This window comes from Trachemys scripta, chromosome 9, assembly GCF_013100865.1.
Source record: "Trachemys scripta elegans isolate TJP31775 chromosome 9, CAS_Tse_1.0, whole genome shotgun sequence".
NCBI lineage: Eukaryota > Metazoa > Chordata > Testudines > Emydidae > Trachemys > Trachemys scripta.
The window spans coordinates 22,622,449-22,645,235 of record NC_048306.1 but is presented as its reverse complement, the minus strand read 5'-3'; the positions used below and the strand labels follow the sequence as shown (position 1 = coordinate 22,645,235).

The 22,787-nt window shown below is 40.7% G+C and overlaps 2 protein-coding genes across 5 annotated transcripts in view; one reads left to right on the top strand and one right to left on the bottom strand.

Annotated features, from left to right (window-relative positions):
* The window catches only part of LAS1L (LAS1 like ribosome biogenesis factor), a 52,860-nt gene extending 39,835 nt beyond the window's left edge, over nt 1-13,025 (top strand). The window contains exon 13 of the mRNA XM_034781807.1: nt 12,622-13,025. Coding sequence (XP_034637698.1) covers nt 12,622-12,712 — 91 coding nt within the window. The 3' untranslated portion in view covers nt 12,713-13,025. The remainder of the gene's footprint in view (nt 1-12,621) is intronic.
* A 3,326-nt stretch (nt 13,026-16,351) lies between these two features.
* The window catches only part of ZC3H12B (zinc finger CCCH-type containing 12B), a 105,068-nt gene continuing 98,632 nt past the window's right edge, over nt 16,352-22,787 (bottom strand). For all 4 annotated transcript variants that reach the window (XM_034781276.1, XM_034781277.1, XM_034781273.1 and 1 more), the window contains one exon: nt 16,352-22,663. In XM_034781276.1, coding sequence (XP_034637167.1) covers nt 21,240-22,663 — 1,424 coding nt within the window. In that variant the 3' untranslated portion in view covers nt 16,352-21,239. The remainder of the gene's footprint in view (nt 22,664-22,787) is intronic.

Here is a 22,787-nt window from a genome sequence, read left to right as displayed (position 1 = left end):
TAACGTAGTTCTGTTTGAAGAGGATTATATTAACCTGAACTACATAGTTCATGCCTGCGGCATCCACAGGGGGGAGTTAGAGCACAGCACTATGGGGCACGCTGAGGTTCATCCCCCTCTCACTCCAGTCAAAACTGCAGGGCCATGTAGACAAACTCTTGGTTTTGCTATACAGTAGAGACTCCTGCTTATGGAGGCTGCAATAAAACACGTGAAAGAATGGTGTGATTCATTGCACACCATTCTTTGCAACTTGGTACTCTAGATGCCAGCTGCAGAATATGCCCTTTGATTAACCTGGGTAGGCATAATGGACGTACTGTAGTCCCAACCTATTTCTCAGAATTGGTGATGTTACAGTTTTTCCAAAGTGTAGGGAATAAAAGTTACCCGACAGTCCCACTGTCTGGGACTCTGCCATTTGCTGTCTACATGTGAAGGAATTCCTATGGATAGAAACTCCTCATTGGTCCATTGATTAGGAAGTTAAAATGTCTGGAACTTAAAGTTTGCCTGTAGCTAGCTGTAATTGTACAATCCTTGCCTCTGTTGCACACACTGATTTCCTTTGTTAGCAAAATTCAGTAATGTTGGCAATTTTATGGGCTGGATCACGATGCATCTGAGTTCACAGAGCGCCTTGCCAGTGAACTCCTGGGAATAGTAGGGGGCCCTAATATTGAAAGCTGATTCCGTAGAACTTTGGTGCAGAGAGTATCCTATTTGAAAAGAAATTTTTGTCAAGTTATCAAGGAGCCCTATAACCAGGCGCAGTGGCATGTGCCTGTAATCCCAGCTATTTGGGAAGCTGAGGCTGGTGGATCACTTGAGCTCAGGGGTTCTGGGCTGCAGTGCGCTATGCTGATCGGGTGTCTGGTGCCACTGACAGCCTGACCAGTGGGTGGCTGAAGGAATGGCTAGGACAACGCCAACGACTTGTTGTGAGTGGCATTCTCTCTGAGGGCTGATTGACCGATCGATCAAGGTGATCAGGGAGCCCTATGATCATCCCTTCCCCTACATCTTAACCACATTCCAGGTGATTTAGTACATATTTGTAGGATGGGGTTTGAAACAGTTACCAGACACTTGCTGGCTAATGGACTAAATCTACTAGCTGGAGGCTGATATAAAAGACTTGCAGAAGAGTGGAGTAGCCCAGTACATCCTGATACCTGGGAAGGGCGTGAGGGAGAACAGGCATGAGTCATTGCTATGGGGTTCTCTTGTCTGTCTTGTTGCCCGATATGTTTAGAGTTCCTCCTGTCTGCTAGATCAGTGGTTCTCAAAGCTGGTCCGACGCTTGTTCAGGGAAAGCCCCTGGCAGGCTGGGCCGGTTTGTTTAGCGTCCGCAGGTTCGGCTGATCGTGGCTCCCACTGGCCGCGGTTTGCCGCTCCAGGCCAATGGGGGCTGCGGGAAGCAGCGCGGGCCAAGGGATGTACTGGCTGCCCTTCCCGCAGCCCCCGTTGCTCTGGAGCAGCGAACCACGGCCAGTGGGAGCCGCAATTGGCCGAACCTGCGGACGCGGCAGGTAAACAAACCGGCCCGCCCGCCAGGGGCTTTCCCTGAACAAGCGGCAGACTGGCTTTGAGAACCACTGTGCTAGATGAACCGGGAGTGTATATTGTTTTCTCCATTCCTGACCACACCCAGCTACTGCAAAGGGCGGGGGGTGGGAGGGGAAGTCTCTGCTCCCCTCCTTGTGCGGGGAGGAGTGGGCATAGAAGGCCTCTACAGCTTTCCACCCTTTCTTTCAGAGTTGCTGGAAATGAGAGGGGATCTCTCCCCACCCTACATGCTCTCTTCTTCAACCTCCCCCATTCCCCAGTCACTCCTACACCTCTACAACTCATAACATTAAGGGACAGTGAAACTGAACAGAGATTTGCTTTTTGCTGAGTTGCTGGAAGGGAACACAGGAGGCAGCAATTCTCTCCTCCATTGTTTGGAAAGAGGGGGAAGAACAAATACTCATCACAAAGTGCCTTCCTCAGACACCAAGTCCATGCTTTTAGTACTGCTGCGGGAGCCACTCGGTACAGCTGACAAGCATCTGGTTATTGTCACAGCTGCTTTCTGAGCAGCAATGGCATTAACCACATTCTAGTCACTTTCACTCCACTCCTGCCAGCTTACACCCACGCCCCACAGAATATTTCCTACTTGCCAACATCCGCTGCAGTTTTCAAGCGTTGCTTATAAATCATTGTACTAGAATTTTGGAGTTATCTAACATTGGCTGTAATGTCTGAGCTGTAGGAATCCTACAGGCAGTGTTTCCAATGTGTGTGATTGTGGAAGGGTAGACTCCAGGGGCACCAGAATAGGGGAGACCAGGGCCCCATCACTTTTAAACGCTTTTACAGGACGAAAGGGTAAGCGATGGGGTGTTGGGGGAGGTGTGCGGAGAGGAGTGAACGTGGGGTGGTGCAGGGGCGGGGTCTCAGGGGATGGAGCAGTATGGGGGCAGGGCTCCCCACTTTGAGGGAGCTTCCGTCGCTCCTTGTAGACTCACCATTGGTGTGCCCTCTCGTGGCTGGCAGCTCTCAGCTCTAGTGATCCTGCTGATAGTCAGTCTGCCCCTGCAGTGGTTTATCCCCTCTCAAGACTCGGTCCTGCAGCCAGGTCACATTTAGTCCTATCCCTTCCAGTGTAACAAAGTACAACAAGAAATTCCAAACCCTTGCATCAGGTCTCTGGTCTTTGACTCTGGACCCAATGGTCATCACACCACTTCTCAAGGCTCTGAATTTTCATTATGTGCATCTCAGGGGCTTGACACCACTTTTTTAGTGGTTGGTAGGGGAACCCAGACCCATCCTCTACACAGGGACCCCTGGATGAGCAGCCAAGCTCTGCCAAACACAGTCCTGCCTCCTTGGATTCCTTCCTACCATAGTCTTTCTCTCAGCTCCTTCTGGGCTCTTTGTAATAAGAAACACCATCCAGGGCTTCTCCCCACAGGTCTGGTTTCTCATCCTGGTGTCATGGTCAAACACAAGAGCTTGCTTCAGTCATGTGTCTTCAGCTGTCTTCCCTCCCCAACCTTCCTCGTTGCCCTGCAGGAGCCTTCCTGTTCACCACAGGTCTCTCTACTAACAAAACAGTGACTACAAATTTCTTGCCTCTCTCCCTGCAGCACCTTGCTATGGTGCACTTCCTCTCTTTATAGCCATTACCCAGCTGGGTATCATCTTTAATTAGGGCTGGCCCACCTTCCAGGTGTAGCCAGCTGGATTAATTGGTCTTCCAAGCCCAAATTAACCCTTCCACCACCTGTATGGGGTACATACATCATCACACAGATTGACAAGAAGGAAAAAATGCTTTGGATTTAGAGCCTGTGAACAGTTCCTTACAAGTAGAAAGCAGAAATGGCTTTAGATTCCATATATGACACCAGGGAACACCTGGTTCTTGCTCACTTGCTGTTTTGAGTATTGTATTCTCTTAGCATTGCTGCACCTGATCACTCTTCCTCATTTCTTTAGCTGCTTATGTGAAATTCATTTGCTGTATTAAATACTGCGAGGTAGTTCAAGCTATTGTAATTGCACAACAAAAGGAAGTAGCAGGTGAATACTGTGATACTACTGCTAGCAACTGTTCCTCTCCCACGGAAGTTGATGGAACATAACCTTTGGTGCATCAGAGTTGGACTGGGTCACGTTGATTAAATGGATTTTGGGGCATAAAGTAACCTATCAGCAGGGGCTGTAGCCATTTTCAGGGTAAAACCTGCCAGAGTTTCCTTGCAAAAACTGGAGAACTTCTAGAGTGATTTTTTTCCCCCTTTTCTATTCATTGATACAACTTTTAAATGCAACACACCATTGTATCCTTAAATGGAAAGTGCACTCGTGCGGCAAGGCTTACTCTGTGTATAGTATTTCGAAAGTCTTGGTTGAAAGACACCAAATAATTGCAAAAAAATTATTTTTAAGCCAAAACTAAGGACCTTCAAAAATGTTTCTTAAATGAAAATGACGAGCAAGTAAAAGCTGTGACTCTAAAAAGTAGTCACAACATGAAGAAATCCCTGGCAAACCCTTTGGGAGACTTTCCCTCAGACTGCATAATTTGTATAAGATGTTACATGTCAAGATTTAAAAGCCTCCTGCTTATAACTGACTTTGCAGTTGTTCCATGGGCTTTTAAGAGAATATTTAAAAAGTCAGGCTTGTAGTTGGTCCCAAATGACCCTTCCAGCCTGGAGAGGGCAGGTAGATAGGTAAAAAGGCACCTGTGTCTTTAGAGCCGTTGTACTTTTAAAACAGTAAAGAAAAAGGTTTTATGTAGGTAATTTGGTACAGAAATGGATTTCCAACCTCATAGGCAAACTTTCTTTCTTTATAAAGTATCCTTTGCAATGTGGCATTCAATTGTCCATCTCAGCAGTGAGTAATACCAGAACATATTTGTCTTTATTTCTGAACATAAAGGCCCCCCCTACTTAGTACTTCACCCCAAACAACAAATTAAAAGAAATGCTTTTTTCTGTCTCTCCACAGATGACCTCTGACAATCTGCTGTGGTTTCCATAGACTGAAATGAGGGGTAAACTTTGCTTGACACGTGAAACAGGGCAGAGCTTAAAAAAAGTGATTCCTGTAGGGTAGGGATGTCCATGGGTAAAATGATAGATTGACTCATCAGCATGCTGAATAGCGAGCAGATGATGTTTCTATGGAACAGAAAAACGGAATAGAAATTAGTTTGTTGGAGACTTAATTGTGAGAGGGTTTTGGTAAAACTAAGGACCCAAATTAACTTTTTCCTTCAAGCGGATAACTGGAATGTTTACTTTATAACATAGCTATGGAATATCAGACAGGAAACATTGGTAAAACTGCTTAACTGGGGGAAGCCTTAACGTTTCTCCTTAGTTCTTAAGCTAGTATTGTAATTTTTTCCACCCCAATTGCACTCTCATCCACAGCTCTTACCTTGACTGGAGAATAAATGACTGATAACCACCGTGATGTTGTATTTTTGGTGGGAAAATTTACAGAAAAGTGGATGTGCACATTTGCTTGATCCAGGAGGATGAAACCTAAACTGGCTTTTCAGGGATGCATACTGTGCTGGCAGATATATATGCATGTGGTACCTTCGCTTCCACCACAGAGTCATGCAGAGTTTTAATAATGCGTGGGTGAAAGCCCACAGAATCCTCCAGTGTCTCACAAACGACAACGCAGGGATCTGACCCATTTTAGCTGTTTTCACTGTACTTTCAAACTGTCTAACTTCCTGTCTGCAGCAAAATGTTCCTTGGGTGCATGCATCATTCCCCTTGAAATACCCATAATGATTCTCCTCCCAGCAATAGAATAACTAATGACAAATGGCATCTAGTTTATCTACATATCGCATCTATCCAGAGAGCTTTTGTGTGTGTGTGCGCACGTGTGTGTGTTTCTCTCTCTTTCTCTCTCGTTTTGTAAGATTCTGGGGGAGGGATGTTGGGTTTTTTTTTTTTTTTTTTTTTGTTGTCTCTTGATGTATAATTTATGTCAGTGCTCAGTAATGTGGTGTTGCAGAAGTGAATGCAATAGGTGATAGCAGAAACAGGCCTCAGTTTGGTAGTAAGTGTGAATTTATGACAGAGTTGTTGGTGTGGATGGGTATTTTGTTCAAAGTGGAGTGGGGAGGAAGGTTGCCTGAGGTCAGTCAGTCATATGGTATGGAAGACTACAGACAAACCTGAAGAGAGCAGTAACTGCTTCTTGAGATAAGTTCCCAGTAGGCTGTGGGAAACTTTTTGTGGTATTGCTGGGGGGAGAGGCCTTGACTGGTGGGATTTATAGAAGCAGCCATAAGGAAAACCAACTACACACAACTAATGATACCTTTGGAAATGTCGTTTCTCTGTGACTCAGGCTTTTTTTTTTTTTTTTTAAATGTCTTGTGGTTGGGAGTGAGGGTTATTTACCACTTTTATCTTCGGCTCTCTGCTCTCCCCAGCATCTCTTGGAAGTGAAAGAGGAAGAGGGCAAGTGACGTATAGGATGCATCTGCCTTCCTGAAGAAATCACCTAACAGCTGACTTCAGCTGCAGCTTCTTGCAATTACAACACAGCAGAAACTAGCCCACACATAGCACTGCACTGCAAAAGACATGCAGCTTGCACTGCCTGTTTTATGTAACCTGAAGTCAGACTAGGTGATCACAATGGTTCTTTCCAGCTTTATAATCTATGAATCTGTTCCTTATGCTTCTTGAGTGCCTCTTATCACAGTGGTACCCAAAGCAATTTTTAAACGGTGTATCTACGGAGATGATCTTGCCCACTGCTGAAGTGGAACTTGGCAGCAGCTTAACAATGCACAGCAACACATAGCCGTATCCTAAAAATCAAAGATTGAAAAGGCCTACTAGACCACATGAAGTCCACCTTCCCCTCAGTGCAGCTTGTTCTCTGCAGTATTTGTTTCCAGAGTCTTTTGCAATTTAGTTTGATGTTTTATTAAAAATATAATGAAAACAATTAGTAGTGGAACAATCCTTGATGTTGAAATTACCACAAGTAGCTGTAGAGATTGTGAGTTGTTGGGAGTCATTGTTGAATGAGAATGCTTTGGTGTCGTGTTTTAAAATGGCAGTAGTGAAGAGGTTTCTGACTGACCTTGTGAGACTCCGCCATAGTCTAATAGATGTTGCTGTCGGGAGATGCTTCCAGAAAGCATTCATTTTTTCTTAGTGTCATACTATTATTCATAAGTATACATCCTTAGTTTTTATATTCTGTATATTTGTAGGCAATTTTAGGGCAGAATAAAAGAGCCAAAGAGTTAAATAGTTTTGTGAGTTGAAAGGGTCTTCTTTAAATGCTATTTATGTGCTATGCATTGCACAAGATACACAAGACAATTTCAGCCTGAAACAGCTTACAGTTTAAAAGATAGACACAAGTCTGGACCTCTGGGAATCCCATAGGATGGATGAATGAAGTTGGAATTTTTATATGAACTCCTGGTAGGCATTGCAAAAGAAGTGAGTCAATCTTTATGAAGGATTTAAATGAGAAGCTGGTGACTATGTGAACAGGTATCATGGGAGGGTATTTCTTCATATTGTATGTTTGGCATGGACAGGAGTGGGGAAAAGATGACAAACTGTGTGTCAGAACTGGCATTGTTGGTGAAGGTGAGAGATGGGGAAGATGAGGTGAGCACTGAGATGAAAGTCAGGGCAAAGTTGTGGTAGGGCCTGGAAGAGCAAAGAAAAGAACTTTAAACTTGACGTGCTATGCAAGGAGGCAGTAGATTCTAAGAGGAGGAGGATGTGGTCAGATGAACAGGACAAGGTGGTTTAGCTTCTTTTCATATATTAGGGACAAAATTAGGCAGTCTGTTGCCATCTGGATAGTTAATTCCATAGGCGCTATGCAGTCAGCATGGCAGACTGTGGGCCATCTTTGGACCCAAAATGTACTATAATGTTTAAGCAACCTGATGAAATTACACCAGTTCCCCCACATCATTTCCACAATGTGCATCCTTGTTCAGCACTTTCTATCCTGAGTTCCAGCACAGTTGTGATGTAAAGAGATGGAAAGTGAGTTTTTGACATCCACTCCTTCTCCTTCTGAATTAGCACAGAGTACGGGTGATTGTGGCTGCCAGAAATGTCACACTGTAGAGCTAACTGCGTTGGTGCTTGTATCTGGCTTCCAGAGATGGTCACTTAGGTGAGGTCAGATTAGGAACAGCACCACAGCACTGACAGAGATTGGCTTCACCTCATCAGCGCTCAGCCCTGGAAAGGTTTAGTTAGACCCAGAATGTGGTCCTTACACCCACTCCGCTGATCCCACTTTATGTACTATTATTACAGATTGAATGGGGGACTTTTGCATGCACCAAGGGGCTTTGCCAAGCGGGAAAACTCACTGACATAGCTGAAGGATCAGGCTTAACAACACAATTCCTAGAAGTGTACTGAAAGTGTACTTCTAGGAATTGTGTTGTTAAGTCTGATCCTTCAGCTATGTCTGTGAGTGCAAAGTGTGGCTCTCCTGTTGGAGAGGACTTTACCTGCTCATGACCAGAACATGGGCAGTGGCTCACAGCTGAGGTGAGTGCCGTAAATACACGCACAGAGACATTGGAGTAGGTACTGGAACCAGTGCTTTTAGCTTTGCCTTCTTGAGGTTTTTAACCTAATACTGTGCTGCATTCTTTCCTGAGAACTAAGGCCAGTGGTACCTTTCCTTTTGCATGTCAGGAAATCCTCTTTGGCCTGTGTTTACTATTCATCATCTCAAAATGCAGTGGAGCTGTGAAGCTGGGGTTTAAAAGTTTAATTTGGGGAAAGGTAAAGGGGGGAAATCCTGTAACAGAAACGCACCTTGTACCGCAGCCGGAATGGTCAGGAATGTGTCAGTGCACAAGTAGCTAATACAATCGCATATTACTCTTGGGAGGGGTAGCTCCTGCAGCAGGAAGAGCAGTATTAACACCGGCTTGGAAAACAGCACTGGGTTGTTTGAAGGCTTTTGAATCACCTTGCATTTATATTTCAGCTATTGAAGAGTGCATAGATATGCCTATCTGTCAGTAATTCCACACATACCTGAGTTGTGGCTGGCTTGGTTGGGCGCCATGCTTTTTGGTAAATAGCTCCCACTCAATCTCTGATAAAATTTGGGAGCTCAGAGCTGCACCTTGCCCGCCTTCCCAACCCCCCAGAAGTTCTGCTGACTTCCTAAAGCTGCAAATAGGCAACATTGGATCTGTGCCACTTGAGGTTTAGAAGAAACAAAAAACCTTAGAAATAAGAATATAAAGTCTTGTCTTCACTGATTTTTGCCTTCAGATCAAGGGGTGGAAGTGTTGAATGTTCCACAGAGCTTTTTCCTCCATGAGGTTTCCGGTGTCTGGTTAAAACTCTTGGCTTTTTTTTTTTTTTTTTTTTTAAATCATCCCCAGTTTTTACTCCATCTGACTAACACACACACTTGCCCTCTTAGTTTCTGAGATTAGTCTTTTGTGAAGCCATTTGCACTAGTTCTCCAGGGATCCAGAGTTCTCCATCAGACATAGTAGACAGGCCTGTTGTTTCAGAAACAAAACACCTGCATCTTAGAGAAGCAAGATTGTTCCAAAAGCGTCAAGTCCTGATGAACAGTTAAATAAATCTTGAGGTTTTACCACAGTAGCACAAAGGTGGTTGTCTGTGGAAATATAATATCAGGAAAAGGTCTGTGAAAATGAACTAGCTGCATGGCAGTATTTATCATGTAGATAGTGTTTTCTCCTTGATTCCCAAGTCATAATGCTCTGCTCAACGGTTGGCCCAGTTTCATACTTTATGAATGGCAGCTAATCTGGTGTTATGAAATTGCTCTGGGCAAACATCCTGACGTATATTTTTGAGTTGAGTATCAGTGTCTGGCCACAGAATTTTTCATTGTACTGGGGATGAAAGCATGTCAATTACGTTCTTAGTCAGGAGGTGTGTATGTCACCAGGGAGGAGAGGTGAGCCAGGTCTGTCACCATGCTGCATAATGGTAGTTTTCCATTACTAGGAAAGCAAATTTATTATCCTGCCTTGGTCACTGAATTCTCCTTTTGTGTGATATAGCTGTGATCCATCTGTGTGGCTTTTGTTTGCTAAGACATTTTGCATTGTGGTCGGACAGGCACTTAAAGGCTGAACGAGGATGTTTGTACAGGTGGTGTTGCTGCTCAGAGCTTCCTGAAATAAACCCAAATATTCCTATTCTAGGCAAACACCTGCTTGCTGATGATCAGGTGGAAAGAGCTATTGGTATTGAGTCATTAAGAGTAAAAGCACCTAAGTCCCATTTTCAAGTCACTTTGACTTTGGCCTGGACTTAAAGTTTTACCCTGAAATCCTATTTCCAAAAGTGACTTAAGATCCTAAGACACTTAGCCCCTTTTGAAAATCTTACCATGAATTCCTCTCGTTTCCAATGCAGGATTGTGCTCTTTAGTGGGTCTTCTAGTTTATAACTAGCCTGGTTTTCAAAGTTTGTGTTCAAATGCTTGCTCTCTGGAGTCCCAGTTTCTTTTCTTTTTTTTTTTTTTTTCCCCTTTAATGAAAGGTAGTTTAGTTATGGTGCTGATGGTCTTGGAATATGAACTAATTTCATATTAACCTAAGTCATGTAAAATATACTCAGATATTTGGCTGAGGGGCACCTGAAATCAATTATACGAGGCCATTGCAGTACTCATTGCCTAGATTATTACAATGAAAACCTTTCACTTAGATGGTTGCAATCCCAGATAAGTCTGCACTGATAGCAGTTACAACATGGAACTGTTTGTTTTCACCCGTACATATTAGCACAGCTTGAAATGCCTTCATTAAACCATTCTAGACTAGCATGACTGGCACCCTAAGACACATTTGCTGTTATTGTGACTCAGAGGCTACAGTGCCATGTTCAGGATGTAAGCCTAATGTGGGTAGCATACCTTTGCCCTCCCTACCCACAGGTATTTTATTTTTTAACTTCATTTTCTGTGACTAGGATTTCAATAGGAAAATCTGCCTCTGCAAGTATCTGTAAAGCTAAACTCCTCTGTGCTCTTAGGCAACTGAATGTCCTGTTCAAACCTCTCCTCTCTTAAAATGGACTAACCAGTGCACAAGTAGCCATGCAGATGGGCGTGTTGGGAATTGTTTTCTTTTGAAATTAACCCTAAGTCTGAAGTCTTTTGTGGGCGTCATCCTTGTGCACCCCTCTCTGTCTTTGTAAAAAGTGTATGACAAATCATTGCTCTATATTGTGATTTGTAGCCAGCTTATTTTTTTTACTTACAAATATAGATTTGCTACTGGCCACTAACTCCACAATCTCAGGCAGCGGAGGGCAGATTACCAGATGGTGGGGGGGAGGAGAGGGGATAAATTAAGAATTACTGTAGGCCCTAAAGGAAGAGTTTTACCTGCCTTCCAACTCAGTGGATGCCTCTGGCTACTGGTGTTTTAGGAATGGTGCTGCTGAGTTTTGAATCCCTTCCCATTTCCTCAGGTAGGGACTGCTCTTTGCACATAGGCAGGCAGAGGCTTTGGTTCTCCCACCTCTCTGTTACTCTTATCACTGCTTTCTCCACACTTGCCTGAGAGCAGGGAGAAATAGCTGTGCTGGCAAGAAGCTAGCCAGAAGGGATCTGTCTGTGGGTGGCTGGGCATAGCTGCTAGCAGGGCACAGCCTTGGAGATCATGTCAAAAGGTAGTTTTGACATTTCAGAAATAGGATTCATTTTTAATAGTCTTGATTAATCACTAGATTTCGGTGTCCTTGAGTGATGAGTCAGCAGGTAAGAGACACTGCAGTCTGTACCTAAACCCAGGGGTTACATCAAATAGTGTCAGTAGAGAACATACAGTTACTGTGGAGGATGCGGGGTTGTAGCTGAAATTTGATCTGTCCTTGAGCATGAAGAGAAGAAAAACAGAAAAACTTGAAATTGACAGCACGGATTTCCCTCTGCTCTCACAGTTCCGGAGTGCAGGTTTCAGGTGAATCCCTTAGACATTTAACTCTTAAATTTAACCGTGGTTCACATCTTCTCAACTTCAGGAGCATGAATAAGAGCTGTAAAACTTACTGTTTGAAAGTCTTAGAACAACCTGGTAGTGTCTTGACTAGTTTCAACCACACATGTGTCTTGCAGAATAGCATGGTTTACCTGTGTTCCCCAGTCGTTCTCCCTGGGATTCGGAAACACTGTTAAAACGTCCCCATAGAGGGTAATTTGTGCAATGGAAAGGGTTATTTTTACTGATTGTGAGGGAGCAAGCCACCTTCTATGTTTGGAAATGGCCTAGAACACTGTGGCCCAAACAATAAATTCCTTAAACAAAACGCTAAGTATACTCTGGTTTCTAGAAGTGATTTGTATGGTGGTAGGAGCCCTACTTATGCATAAGGACTGCACTGGGCTAGGCACAAGAGACTCTCCTATGATCTAAGCAATGGGAATCATTGGTTGAGCCAGGAATGGCATCTATATCTCCCGACTCCCAGGGCTGCACCTTTATTCAAAACCACCCTTCCCATTATACTGGGTTAGCATCCTGCTAACAGGGGGGAGTTCCTAACATTATTCATGATCTGTGGCCCTTCTTGCCGAGAGCAGGGTGGTCACAACCTCAACAAGGACCTCAGAAATAGAAAATGGCTGATACAGCAAGGCTGTGAGACTTGTGCCTACTACTTTGTGCATACCAGGTATCGCCTGGCATAGGCAGGTCTCAAGTTGACTGCTTGCTGAATTAGCATGTTGCCTGATATATCAGTGTTCCTGATTCCAAAGAGCAGTTCAGCTGAAATATTATTGCACAGGTAATTCTGCACCCATTTGCATCTTTCACATTAGCAGTATTGTGTATTAACCTGTAGAGGCGAAAGGCAGCTTCATAGTTGATCCTGAATATTGACTGAGGACATTCCAGCCACTGCAGCTCGAGTTAAAAATGAGCCAAGAGGGTGGTGCCAAAGGGCACACATCACAAGCCCTTTTTCGCCTGCTCTCATTGGCAATGTTAAAAATGCTTTTCAAAGTGATTTTTCTTCACTTTAGCTCTTACACAAATCACTGGGGCTTTTAAATTGCTGTTTTTCTTTCTTTCTGCAGCAATCCTGAATTGAACGGAGCTGTGATGGAAGGATTATTGTGGACCCAGAATGACCTCCATAGAATAAAAAGTGGCCTTCAGCTCTTCTAAGCAGCCAGTTTTAAACAAGATAAGTGGCACAAAGAGATATCATGGTGATATTAAAATAGTCCATCATGCAAAAAATTCCTGGGGGAAATATAAGCGTATATGACTATTTTATAACTTGATTTGTGCGTGAGGTCATTCGTCTAGTAACTCTAGTCTATTTAACAACAAAAGTTAATTTCTACCTCTTTTTAACTGAGCTATGTGAAATATAGTTTTAGGGTTAACATACATTGGAATCCTTCACTGTTTCTTAAACTTTTTGTATTTAATAAAATATTCCCCAGTTAAAAGTGAACCCTCTTCCTGGATCTTGGCTTCCCTTTTGTGTTCAATTGTTCTTGAAAAAGATACTTGATTTCTAATAGATCACCCTTGAGTTCTTTCTTTTTCAGTGAAGCACATGGTCTGGTTCCTCTCATGATTTAATCATGTACATGGCTGGATTTCTCTTGTCAGGAAAGATAGCGTCTTAATTTTTAAAAGTGGTTAGATGTAAAAGGATAACCCAGTTGTCCCTGTTCGATCAGATGTTGCCTATATGGTAGACTTACACACTACTGTGTTTAAAAGGAAAGTCAGTTTGCATAAAAATCCCAGAACTGTCCTTTGACCTCACCGTTAATGTCTTGGAACAAGATTCGGGAACAGTTCCAAGAGAACCAGCTATCTCCAGGCTGGGCTGAGGGCTTTGATCAATGACCTGACTTTAATTAAGGTTTCTGCTCCTTACACATCGGAACATTTAGCAAATTAAGTAATAAAGGCCCTGATGCTGCAAGGATTCACAGATCCAATTCCAGGATTGAGGTCCTAGTATGTAAAGGGAAATATTAAAATCCATCAGTGTAGTAGAATGGTGGGAAATTTTAGCGCACACCATAGTCAAGGTGCAACGGACTAGAATTTTTTTCTGGAAAAGAATACAAGGCAGCAGCTAACAGGCTTTTTGAAGGAGGGATTGTTTTAAACAAACTACTGCAAATGAAAAAACAGGGAATGAAGCCACACAAAAAAGCAGAGTCAGGAGTGTGTTGTAGAGAAAAAGTAAGGGACAGAGAAACCAATTTTTTAAAAAGTGACTGACTGTGATTACCCAGCTGAACAGACCTGCCTTTCAAAGGGTAAGTGCTCAGACTTTCTGGAAAGCAGGTCCCATTATGGCATCTTCAGTTGAGCACTCAAAATAATTACTTCTGAAATTCTTGGCCAGACTGGGATTAAAGGTAACAAGGGCTCTTACAAATGAGAAAGTACAGATAAACAGCAAGGCCTGTATTTTTAAAGGTTTCAGAGTAGCAGCCGTGTTAGTCTGTATCCGCAAAAAGAACAGGAGTACTTGTGGCACCTTAGAGACTAACAAATTTATTAGAGCATAAGCTTTCGTGGACTACAGCCCACTTCTTCGGATGCATATATATATCTCCTCAATATTTATTCCACTCTTTATGCATCTGAAGAAGTGGGCTGTAGCCCACGAAAGCTTATGCTCTAATAAATTTGTTAGTCTCTAAGGTGCCACAAGTACTCCTGTTCTTTTTGTATTTTTAAAGGTATTTAGGCATTGTTCCATTCAGCATTGCAAGGCCTAACACCTAAATACTATTAAAATTATGTGCCTAAATCCAGTAATACAGAAGGATACGTTAGTGGTAACTTGTTCAAACTTCTTAACTTGGATAAATTTGGAAGACCTTGTAGAAAGTAACTGAAAGCAATTAAGAGAGTACTTAAAATTTTTGAACATATACAAACCAGCCAGTTCAGAAGACAGATAACAAGGGAGTAAGCCACCAATTATCGTATCTGATAGTTTTGGGGGGTTTATCAAAGCAAATGTAGCACTTTAGAAAGGAAGGAAGTGTGATCTTGGCAAATACTATCTCATACATCTAACGTCTGATTCCTTTATCTTCTAGATGTTCTGTTATTTTATTAGAAACATGTGCATCAAGTATTGTGAATTTAAAGCTTGCCAAGCAAACCTGGTTGCTTTCTTACTAGAAGTAAAACTGGACTGGGTGAAGGGAACACGGTAGATACGTTTTCCTATCCCACATAAGATTTCCTGAGACAGGGTCATTCCTGTACATTGAAAACTATCTGAAAGACCAAGACCAAAGAGAAGTTATAGACAGCCATGAGTAGGTGAGGGGAGGTACCTGATAAATTGTCACAGGGATAAATATTGGTTCCAGGCATGCAGTGTGAATTGTGGATTCTTGGGGGAGGACGCATGCCACTGAACTGTTACTCCCTTTGTCTTTGGCCAACCCACTTTCTGATAGCTTCTGCATTCCTCCACCTGCATAAGAGGGATTAAAGGCCTGAGGCTCCCCTTCAAACAGAGGTTGGGGAGCCAGGGACAGTACATCTGAATGAATTGTCCCTGGCTGCCAATGTCAGAATTTGAATCCAGCAACTAATATTAGTATATTAATTAATGGAACTAATTAGTAAAGCTGGTAAGATAACTTTTTGGCTTTGAATACAGAGCAGCATGACACCTTGTATGGGGAAGAATGTTTTGTGTACTGACTTGGTTATTGTGGTACCTACATTTATTAACATGCCCTGATATGTCATTACACCATTCTAAACAGATCAATGTGGCATGAGAACATTTTATGGAAGCACATCTTAGGGAGGCAGCAAAACTGATTTCAAATGACCTATATTATTGGGGCATGTTAATTTAGGTTTCCATTTACAGAGTGACCTGGAAAAGCAATTAAAGAAAACCCTAAGAATTTTTAAAAGGGTAGGTGTAAGGTACTGATGATGTACCACTGAAATGTCCATAGAAAATAAATAAGTCTACAAATCAGTTTCTGTGCAGAATCAGCATGGTATAAAACTTTTTTTTTTTTTCAAATTTAGCATAGGTTTCTTTCCTAACATCTCACTCTTGTTCGCCAAGATTTAAAGGCGTCTTATGTAATGTGAGCATTTCCATTTCTTGACTGTTTAATTTTTTTTTTTTAAATGTTCCAACCTCAGGTAAGCCTCTATCCACAAGAACTCTGGTTCATGTTATCAGTAAGCATGGTTTCTTTTTTTAATTAAAAAGAATAGGCATCTCAAAAAAAAAATTTAGAAAGATCTGTTTCTATAGCTTACATTTCATCTGAAGGGACAAGATTATTTAAAAAGCTAGATAAAACTATTTGGGTCACTTGGATAGAGAGAGAGATGGTTTCTCTTAAAGATAAACTGAAATTTCTTTAAAAAAGAAACTATACACTATAAGAACCCAAATCATGCATAGAAAGCATTCGTTTTTTTAAAAGTTTCCTCCTTTATTTACCATCCATCATGCTTTAAGTTCAGTTTCTCTTTAACAATCAACATTTTTCAGCTTCCAGATAATGTTTTACCTTGAAATGCAAAACCCTTCACTTTGGCCCTGATCCGTGGTGCACTTAAGCATTTGAATAACTTTTACACACATGAATAGTCCTTTTAGCTAAATGGGAGGACTTGTTACTCATGTGCTTCTGGGCTTGCAGGATCTTGGCAAATGTCAGTATTTAATCTCGTAATCCTAAACAAATTTAGAATGAAGTTTGGACACATCACAGTGCTTTTCATACTCCAAGTTACCTAAAGAAATTTATAAAGTAATGAACTAGAAACAGGTAGTGCAGGAACTTTCATAAGTTTATTGAATAAGTAAATCCATATATAAGTGTTCTGATCATATTTAATAGTTGTGCAAACCCGTTACACATTACTGGGGGGGAGAGAACAAGTAATATTTTACAATCAACCTAAAGAGTCTTCCATGTTTGCCTCATAATACCACTAACAAACCTTTAAATACATTCAGACAAGTTTTATGGGGATTTTGCACAGTACATCACTAACCACCACCACATGCATGTTCTAAATAAAACAGGCCAAAGTGACAGATTATGCTTCTTCCTCAGAGGCTAACCAAATAGTGTAACAGGGAAAGCATACTGTGATTTCTAATGTGATAGTGAACTTACATTCTTTAGCTTGAAATATTGTGGTGGGATTTTTACATATAATACACATACACACAGCAATCTTTCAGCAACAAGAAGCCCTATGCAAGAGAAATGCTCTGTCGTTTTTTTTTTTTTTTTAAAAAAAAGCTGTCAACTCAACATTTACTGTTGAAGCGTATAATGGTGAAACATTTAATGGTCTGAACAACACTATGAACTTACCACTCCCCATTCAAGTAATCCATCGATAGTTCAAAACAGGTTAATACTTAAGAATTCCTCAGAACAGCATCTATCTGAAATTACTGTGTGGTTTTTTTGTTTGTTTTTTGGCTTCTTTTGAACAGTGCTGTTCTCACATGCTGCTGTGGAATAAGACTGGGCTCACAGTATGGCCCTGATGGAGTTTTCTTAGGTGGTAGTAAGGAAACTGAACCATATCCCTGCCATCTTCCAAATGTTTTGTTATGGTAAAATTCTTAAAACTGGGTAACATGGGAAAATTTCTTCATTCACACCTTGATCATTCTGATTTTTTTAGTCATTAAAAATCACTCCAAAAGGCAAAAATTCACATTTTCAGAGGCAAACTGGCTTTAAAAAAAATAAAATAAAATACTTTGGTGATAAGTTCTTTAGTCAGTCTGCTTTACAGTTTGTTCTTATCAACCATACACATTCTTTGCATTTTAAAAACAGTTAAATTAATCAAAACTTTACAGAAAGCTAAAAATACGGCCATGCTAGTGAATGCATTACATGCAGCATCAGATAGAGCATTGCACACTTAGTACAGTGATTTACGAAGACCATGTACTGGTTTAACGTCCATTTTCACTCTTTTTGTCATTGAGACTTACATTATATTTGGGTCAACCAAAAAACCCAAAGAGATTTTATAAAATTTTACAACAATTAAACAGTAACGTTTAATTCTACAAATGGATAAAGCAAACTACTGTAGCTCAATAGTACACCAACAGGACTAATAGTAGTCAAACAGTCTATATACACAAGCTCATACAATACTAAATATCACATGGTATTTACAAAAACATTAAGTAGCTTCAGGTAACGTTCCAGAAATACATTTAGTTTATTCCAAATCATTACTCAGTTGCCTAATAAACTGAAGGTAATGTAATCTTCAGTGACAAACTACATAAAAGTAAGATAGCTGAGGAACATGAAGACCAGCAAGCTAGGGAGCCCTGGGATGAAAACCTGGCCCTACTGACTTGAATAGGTCAGGATTTCACCCAATTTTATTTTTTGCTGTTCTTTATCTAGGACTATGTTAATCTTTGGAGGGTTTTTTTTCCTTTTTAAATATATACTCTGGAATTGTTCTATTATACAAATTTAAAAGTGTATTTAAATATTGTGCTCTCAAAAAGAGCATTTATACAAACTCATATTTACAATAAGACACTAATGATCATGTGTTTCTTGAGATCAACTCTTCTGTGTTTGAAGAACTCTAAGCTTAAGTGCTGAAGGTTAATGAACGTTAGTGTTTTGAATTGGCATTTGAAGATATCTTAAAACGTATGTGGATCGTTGAATGCTCTAAGTTGAATTAGCTGATCAAGAGACACTAAACCATGTTTATAAATTATTACTTTTAAGAGGAATAACTTACAAGCAAAAATTCTGCAGACCATTTCTACAAGGCTTCATCATTTTTTTCCATATTTCTATACAATGTAAACATTCTTGGCTCATCTTAGAAAAAATGCCTTCAAAGAAGTACCTTAGAGAAAGGGTTTGCTGGATTTATACTAGGATTCTACTCTCACTCCTTCCTAATAAATACAAGGCCCTGAAGACGACTGAATTTACTATCAGGTTAAAGTCAGTGAAAGAGTTAAAATGACTAGACAAGTCCTACAAGATACGTTATCTCCATAAACCATCCAAAACCTTATGCAGTAACCTCTGCTCAGTATTACAAATAAAGTATGCTGAGAGACACCTCTATCAAACCATCTTGCAAGAGTCTGTATAGGTGGGGAGAAGGAAAACATTTTTCTACATACACATTTAATTCCATGCAAGATGGAAAGTGTGAGTACACAAAACCTCGTTTAAAAACTAAACCATACATGTATAATTAACCTGTTAAGCAGGGTCTACAGCAGTTACATTGTTACAGTTCTATTTATAAACACGTGCAGATGATTCATTAACACTGACATTTTTTACATAAAATTCCATTGCAAGAATGTATTTGTTTAATAAATAGACTAAAGATAACTTATGTAATATAATGCTTTTAAGTGTACACACAATATCTGTGCACACTGTAATAAAGTGGATTTGAAAAGTTGTCCTTGTTTGTCTATAAACTACAAGTGCCCATTTTAAATAAAAAGATTAATAATTACCCATGGGCTACTTCCCTGTGACACACAGTGTCACAAACATGGTGAAAATGCAATATTGAAGTTAATCTAGAGATGGTTTTTGTACAGTTTTTTTATACAATCAAGAAAAAGAGAGATACAATTTGTATCAACAAACAAAAGGTCATTTCTGGTTATTTGAGGCATTACTCTCAGCTGCTTTTACCATAAAAGAGAAGAGAATATGAAGTAATTGGAAATTAAAAAATATAAAATGCTAGTTAAGATATGCTTTGAAAGTTGGTCAAGAGTAAAAATATTTTTCTATAGTTATTTGCTAACTTTTTGAAGATTAGTTCAATTTTATTAACAGCAATGATCTGCAACTAATTAAAACAATTATTTTTAATACTCCAGGTATGAAGAAAATAATCTTCAAGTTAATGCAATTTGAACACATAATGATATGGCCATGACAAAATATGTAAGTAGTCTGAGAGGTACCTGTGTGGACACTAAATATTTATCATGTGTGAAATGATGTGAGCAGCCAACATACTAATACATTTACTTTAATTGCATCTGTAACTTTTTCACATTTTGCACATGATAAATAGCCCACGAGATACACTTAGAATCAATGCAGGTTTTACAGTAGCAAGTGGAAGTAGTGATGTAGTAGTCTTTGGTCCTCAGACAAACAGAACCAGAAAGCAGCATGCAAGCCATTATCAAAACACCAGAAACAACCCTGACTGCAGCCTCACGTTCTGTGTGTTTCACAGTAAGAAACATTTAGGCAGTGTCACACCTTCTCATGAAGAAACAAAAGGCCATAAACCAGGCCTTCTCAACTTTCATGAAAAAAACTACAGTAGAAGTCAACAAGTCCTAGCTCGAGACATATCGAGTTAGTAATGGTTCAAAATGTTGAAATATACATTGATTCAAAAAGGGCGTCCATTCAGTGCAGCTTAAAAAAACCAATAAACACCTCTTATGGAGGCATTTAGCTACAAAGGTTCCCACCCCTGAGCAAAATACTAGTTGCGCAAACAATGCCACACAGAATTTTTTTCTTGCCTGTCAAAATAAAAGCTTTAAAATCCTTCAGGAGGAAAATACACACCTTTGGGTCAACCTGAAGTGCAAAGTAGGCCAGGTTGCAGCAAGCCAAAGATGTAGCATCCCTTTTCAGAACCAGCCCCTCTCCCCTTTTAAACATTGTCTATTCATATGCTGGAGTGTAATTCTAACCCTTCAAATACTATCCCTAGCCACAAAAGAAGGGTTGCAGTTTCTACTAAACTGGATATTCACACATTAACATCCACTACCTTCCCCTCCACTTGAGGGTGAGTAATGAACAGTGCATAAGTAAAGTGCCAGTCTACAATTGACCCTTAAAATGTACTAATGTACATTTTGTACTCATCAGTACTTCTGAAGAGGAAGGCTACAGTTTATCCTACTTTTAACATTGAATTGGGATTCGATCCTGAAAGATGCTGAGCACTTATGCCTAAATGCTTTGCTGGATTGGAGCCAGTGGTGAATTAGAGCCGAAGTGGTCAGCACATCTTACAGGATCAAACCCTGGGTGGATAGATTTAAAAGCTAAGAGATACCAATTCTGTTGATATTTAAAAGTGAAAAAGGGAATAGGATCAGGTTTGTTTTACAAACGGAGGATTATTTTAATTGTTGGCAAGTCATCCCATTTAAAAAAATATTTGACCCAGAGGAATGCAGTGTCAAAGCCAAAGTCTTATGATCCCAGAATGTATAGAGCGTATTTTGAAAAGCCAATTATATATTTATCATCAAATTGAAACTATACATTGATACATGCAATATAATTGCTAACAATAGTTTTGAATGAACAGCTTTAGACTCTAAAAGTGTAACCTTGTAGTTCTTAAATAATATATTCATGCAAAAATGTATGCACTTCCTGTAAAATACCTTTAAAATGCCCTATTTTTGAAATCCTAAAATATTCATTATATTTACAATACAATCTGCTTTTATATAGTGCCTCACACATATATTTAATGATTGCTATAGGGTACAGAATTTTATACCACAGAATTAGAAAGTTTTTACAAGAGATTTGCCCACTTCCCTTATTTTTAACTTTTCCTCCAGATCCTGCCCACTATATACTCAATACTATTTGTCTTTAAGAGTTCAAAAAGAAGCTCTAACATTTTAACGCCCTGTTCTCAATTTGGCAACAATCATAGCTGCCAGCTGTTGTGCGTCTGTCATATGGGGATTTTTCTCCATTACCGAGAGGACAATACCAGCAGGGAAAATATTGCAGAGATTCTTGTATGTCTGATACTGATGTTCTGGAATAATATGCTGTTCCTGTGGCTCTCCACATACCCCAATCCAGGGATTCCTCCACAGTTGCTCCATCTTTTCAGGCATGCTTCTTACCATTACAGGTTCATAACATGGTTGCATGAGATTGTTGCTCAGTGGATAGGAGTGGTAAGCGTAAGTATCAGCAGCACATGGTAATGGATCCCAACTAGCATGCTGCTCTCGACAGAGGGGTGGCCTTCTCTGCCGCATAGGGTTACTTTCATAAAGCCGTGAGTCGGAAATACTGTCCATTCTTGTCATGACCAAGGCACGGCTTGGCTGTGCAGTGGCTGATGGATGAACATTCTGAGGCACTGGGTAGTCTCCTGGACAACTGGACCGTGCTCCAACAACTGGATGCTGGACATGCAGTGCTAAATGGGAAACAGACTGTTTGCGAGGGAGTTGTTTAGGCTCTTCAGTTCCATAACTCTGAACTCTAGTTAAGGCTTCATGGTAACCATGGGAAAAAGGCTGAAGACGATTTTGGGATGAAAGTCTGTGGACCTTCACATTGTCTTCTGCCCTGGCATCTGCTACACCCAGATACAAATCATTATAAGAGGAATAAGAATCATTACTTGTATGGCTTAAGCGATTGTCAGGACAGGGGCTTGAATTTCTAGAGTACATCCCTTGGTCTGCATTAGCCCCATAATAATCTGTGTTACGCATACTGCTTATGCTCAAATTGGAGAAATCACTGAGCATGGAATAGTAGCCATGGTCTCCTAAAGATTCATATTTGGGATACTGGTCTGTATAGCTAACAGAAGTGCCATGGCTATTGGTGACCAGTATGGGAGGATACTGCACACTGGCCATGTGTTCTAGTGAGGATTTTTGATGAGTAAATTGTGATGACCCTGGTACAGGGCTGCTTGCAGAACGAGTATTTAATGCACCAACAGCATGGCTTTTTGAAGGAGGGATTGTTGGTACACTTAATGCAGAAACAAGAGAAGGGACAGAGTTGGCTTCTGACTTCCGAGCTACTGACAGTCTTTCCTCAGGTTCCACAGCAACTGATCTAATGCTTGGGTCTGACTGGCGTTTGGGGGCAATACGTTTCACTTCAGAATTGATTTCTCCTTTGGAAATGGATGATCCTGTGCCACATTTGGCTAAAGCTCCCTCACTCATAGTTTTCACAGCAGACAATTTGGCACTTATTCGAAGCTCATCTGCTACTGACCTCTGAGGCTGATTTGCGCGTTCTGGATGATAATATTTACATTTGTGTCCATAGGTGCATTTTTTGCCTGCAAAAGAAGTCTCCAAATTAAACATGTCAAAAACAATCAATCCCACAGAAAGCTATATTACAGTAAGCTAAACAATCTATAACCCACTAACCCTATAGAGGTGTTAATGGGCCACTCTACC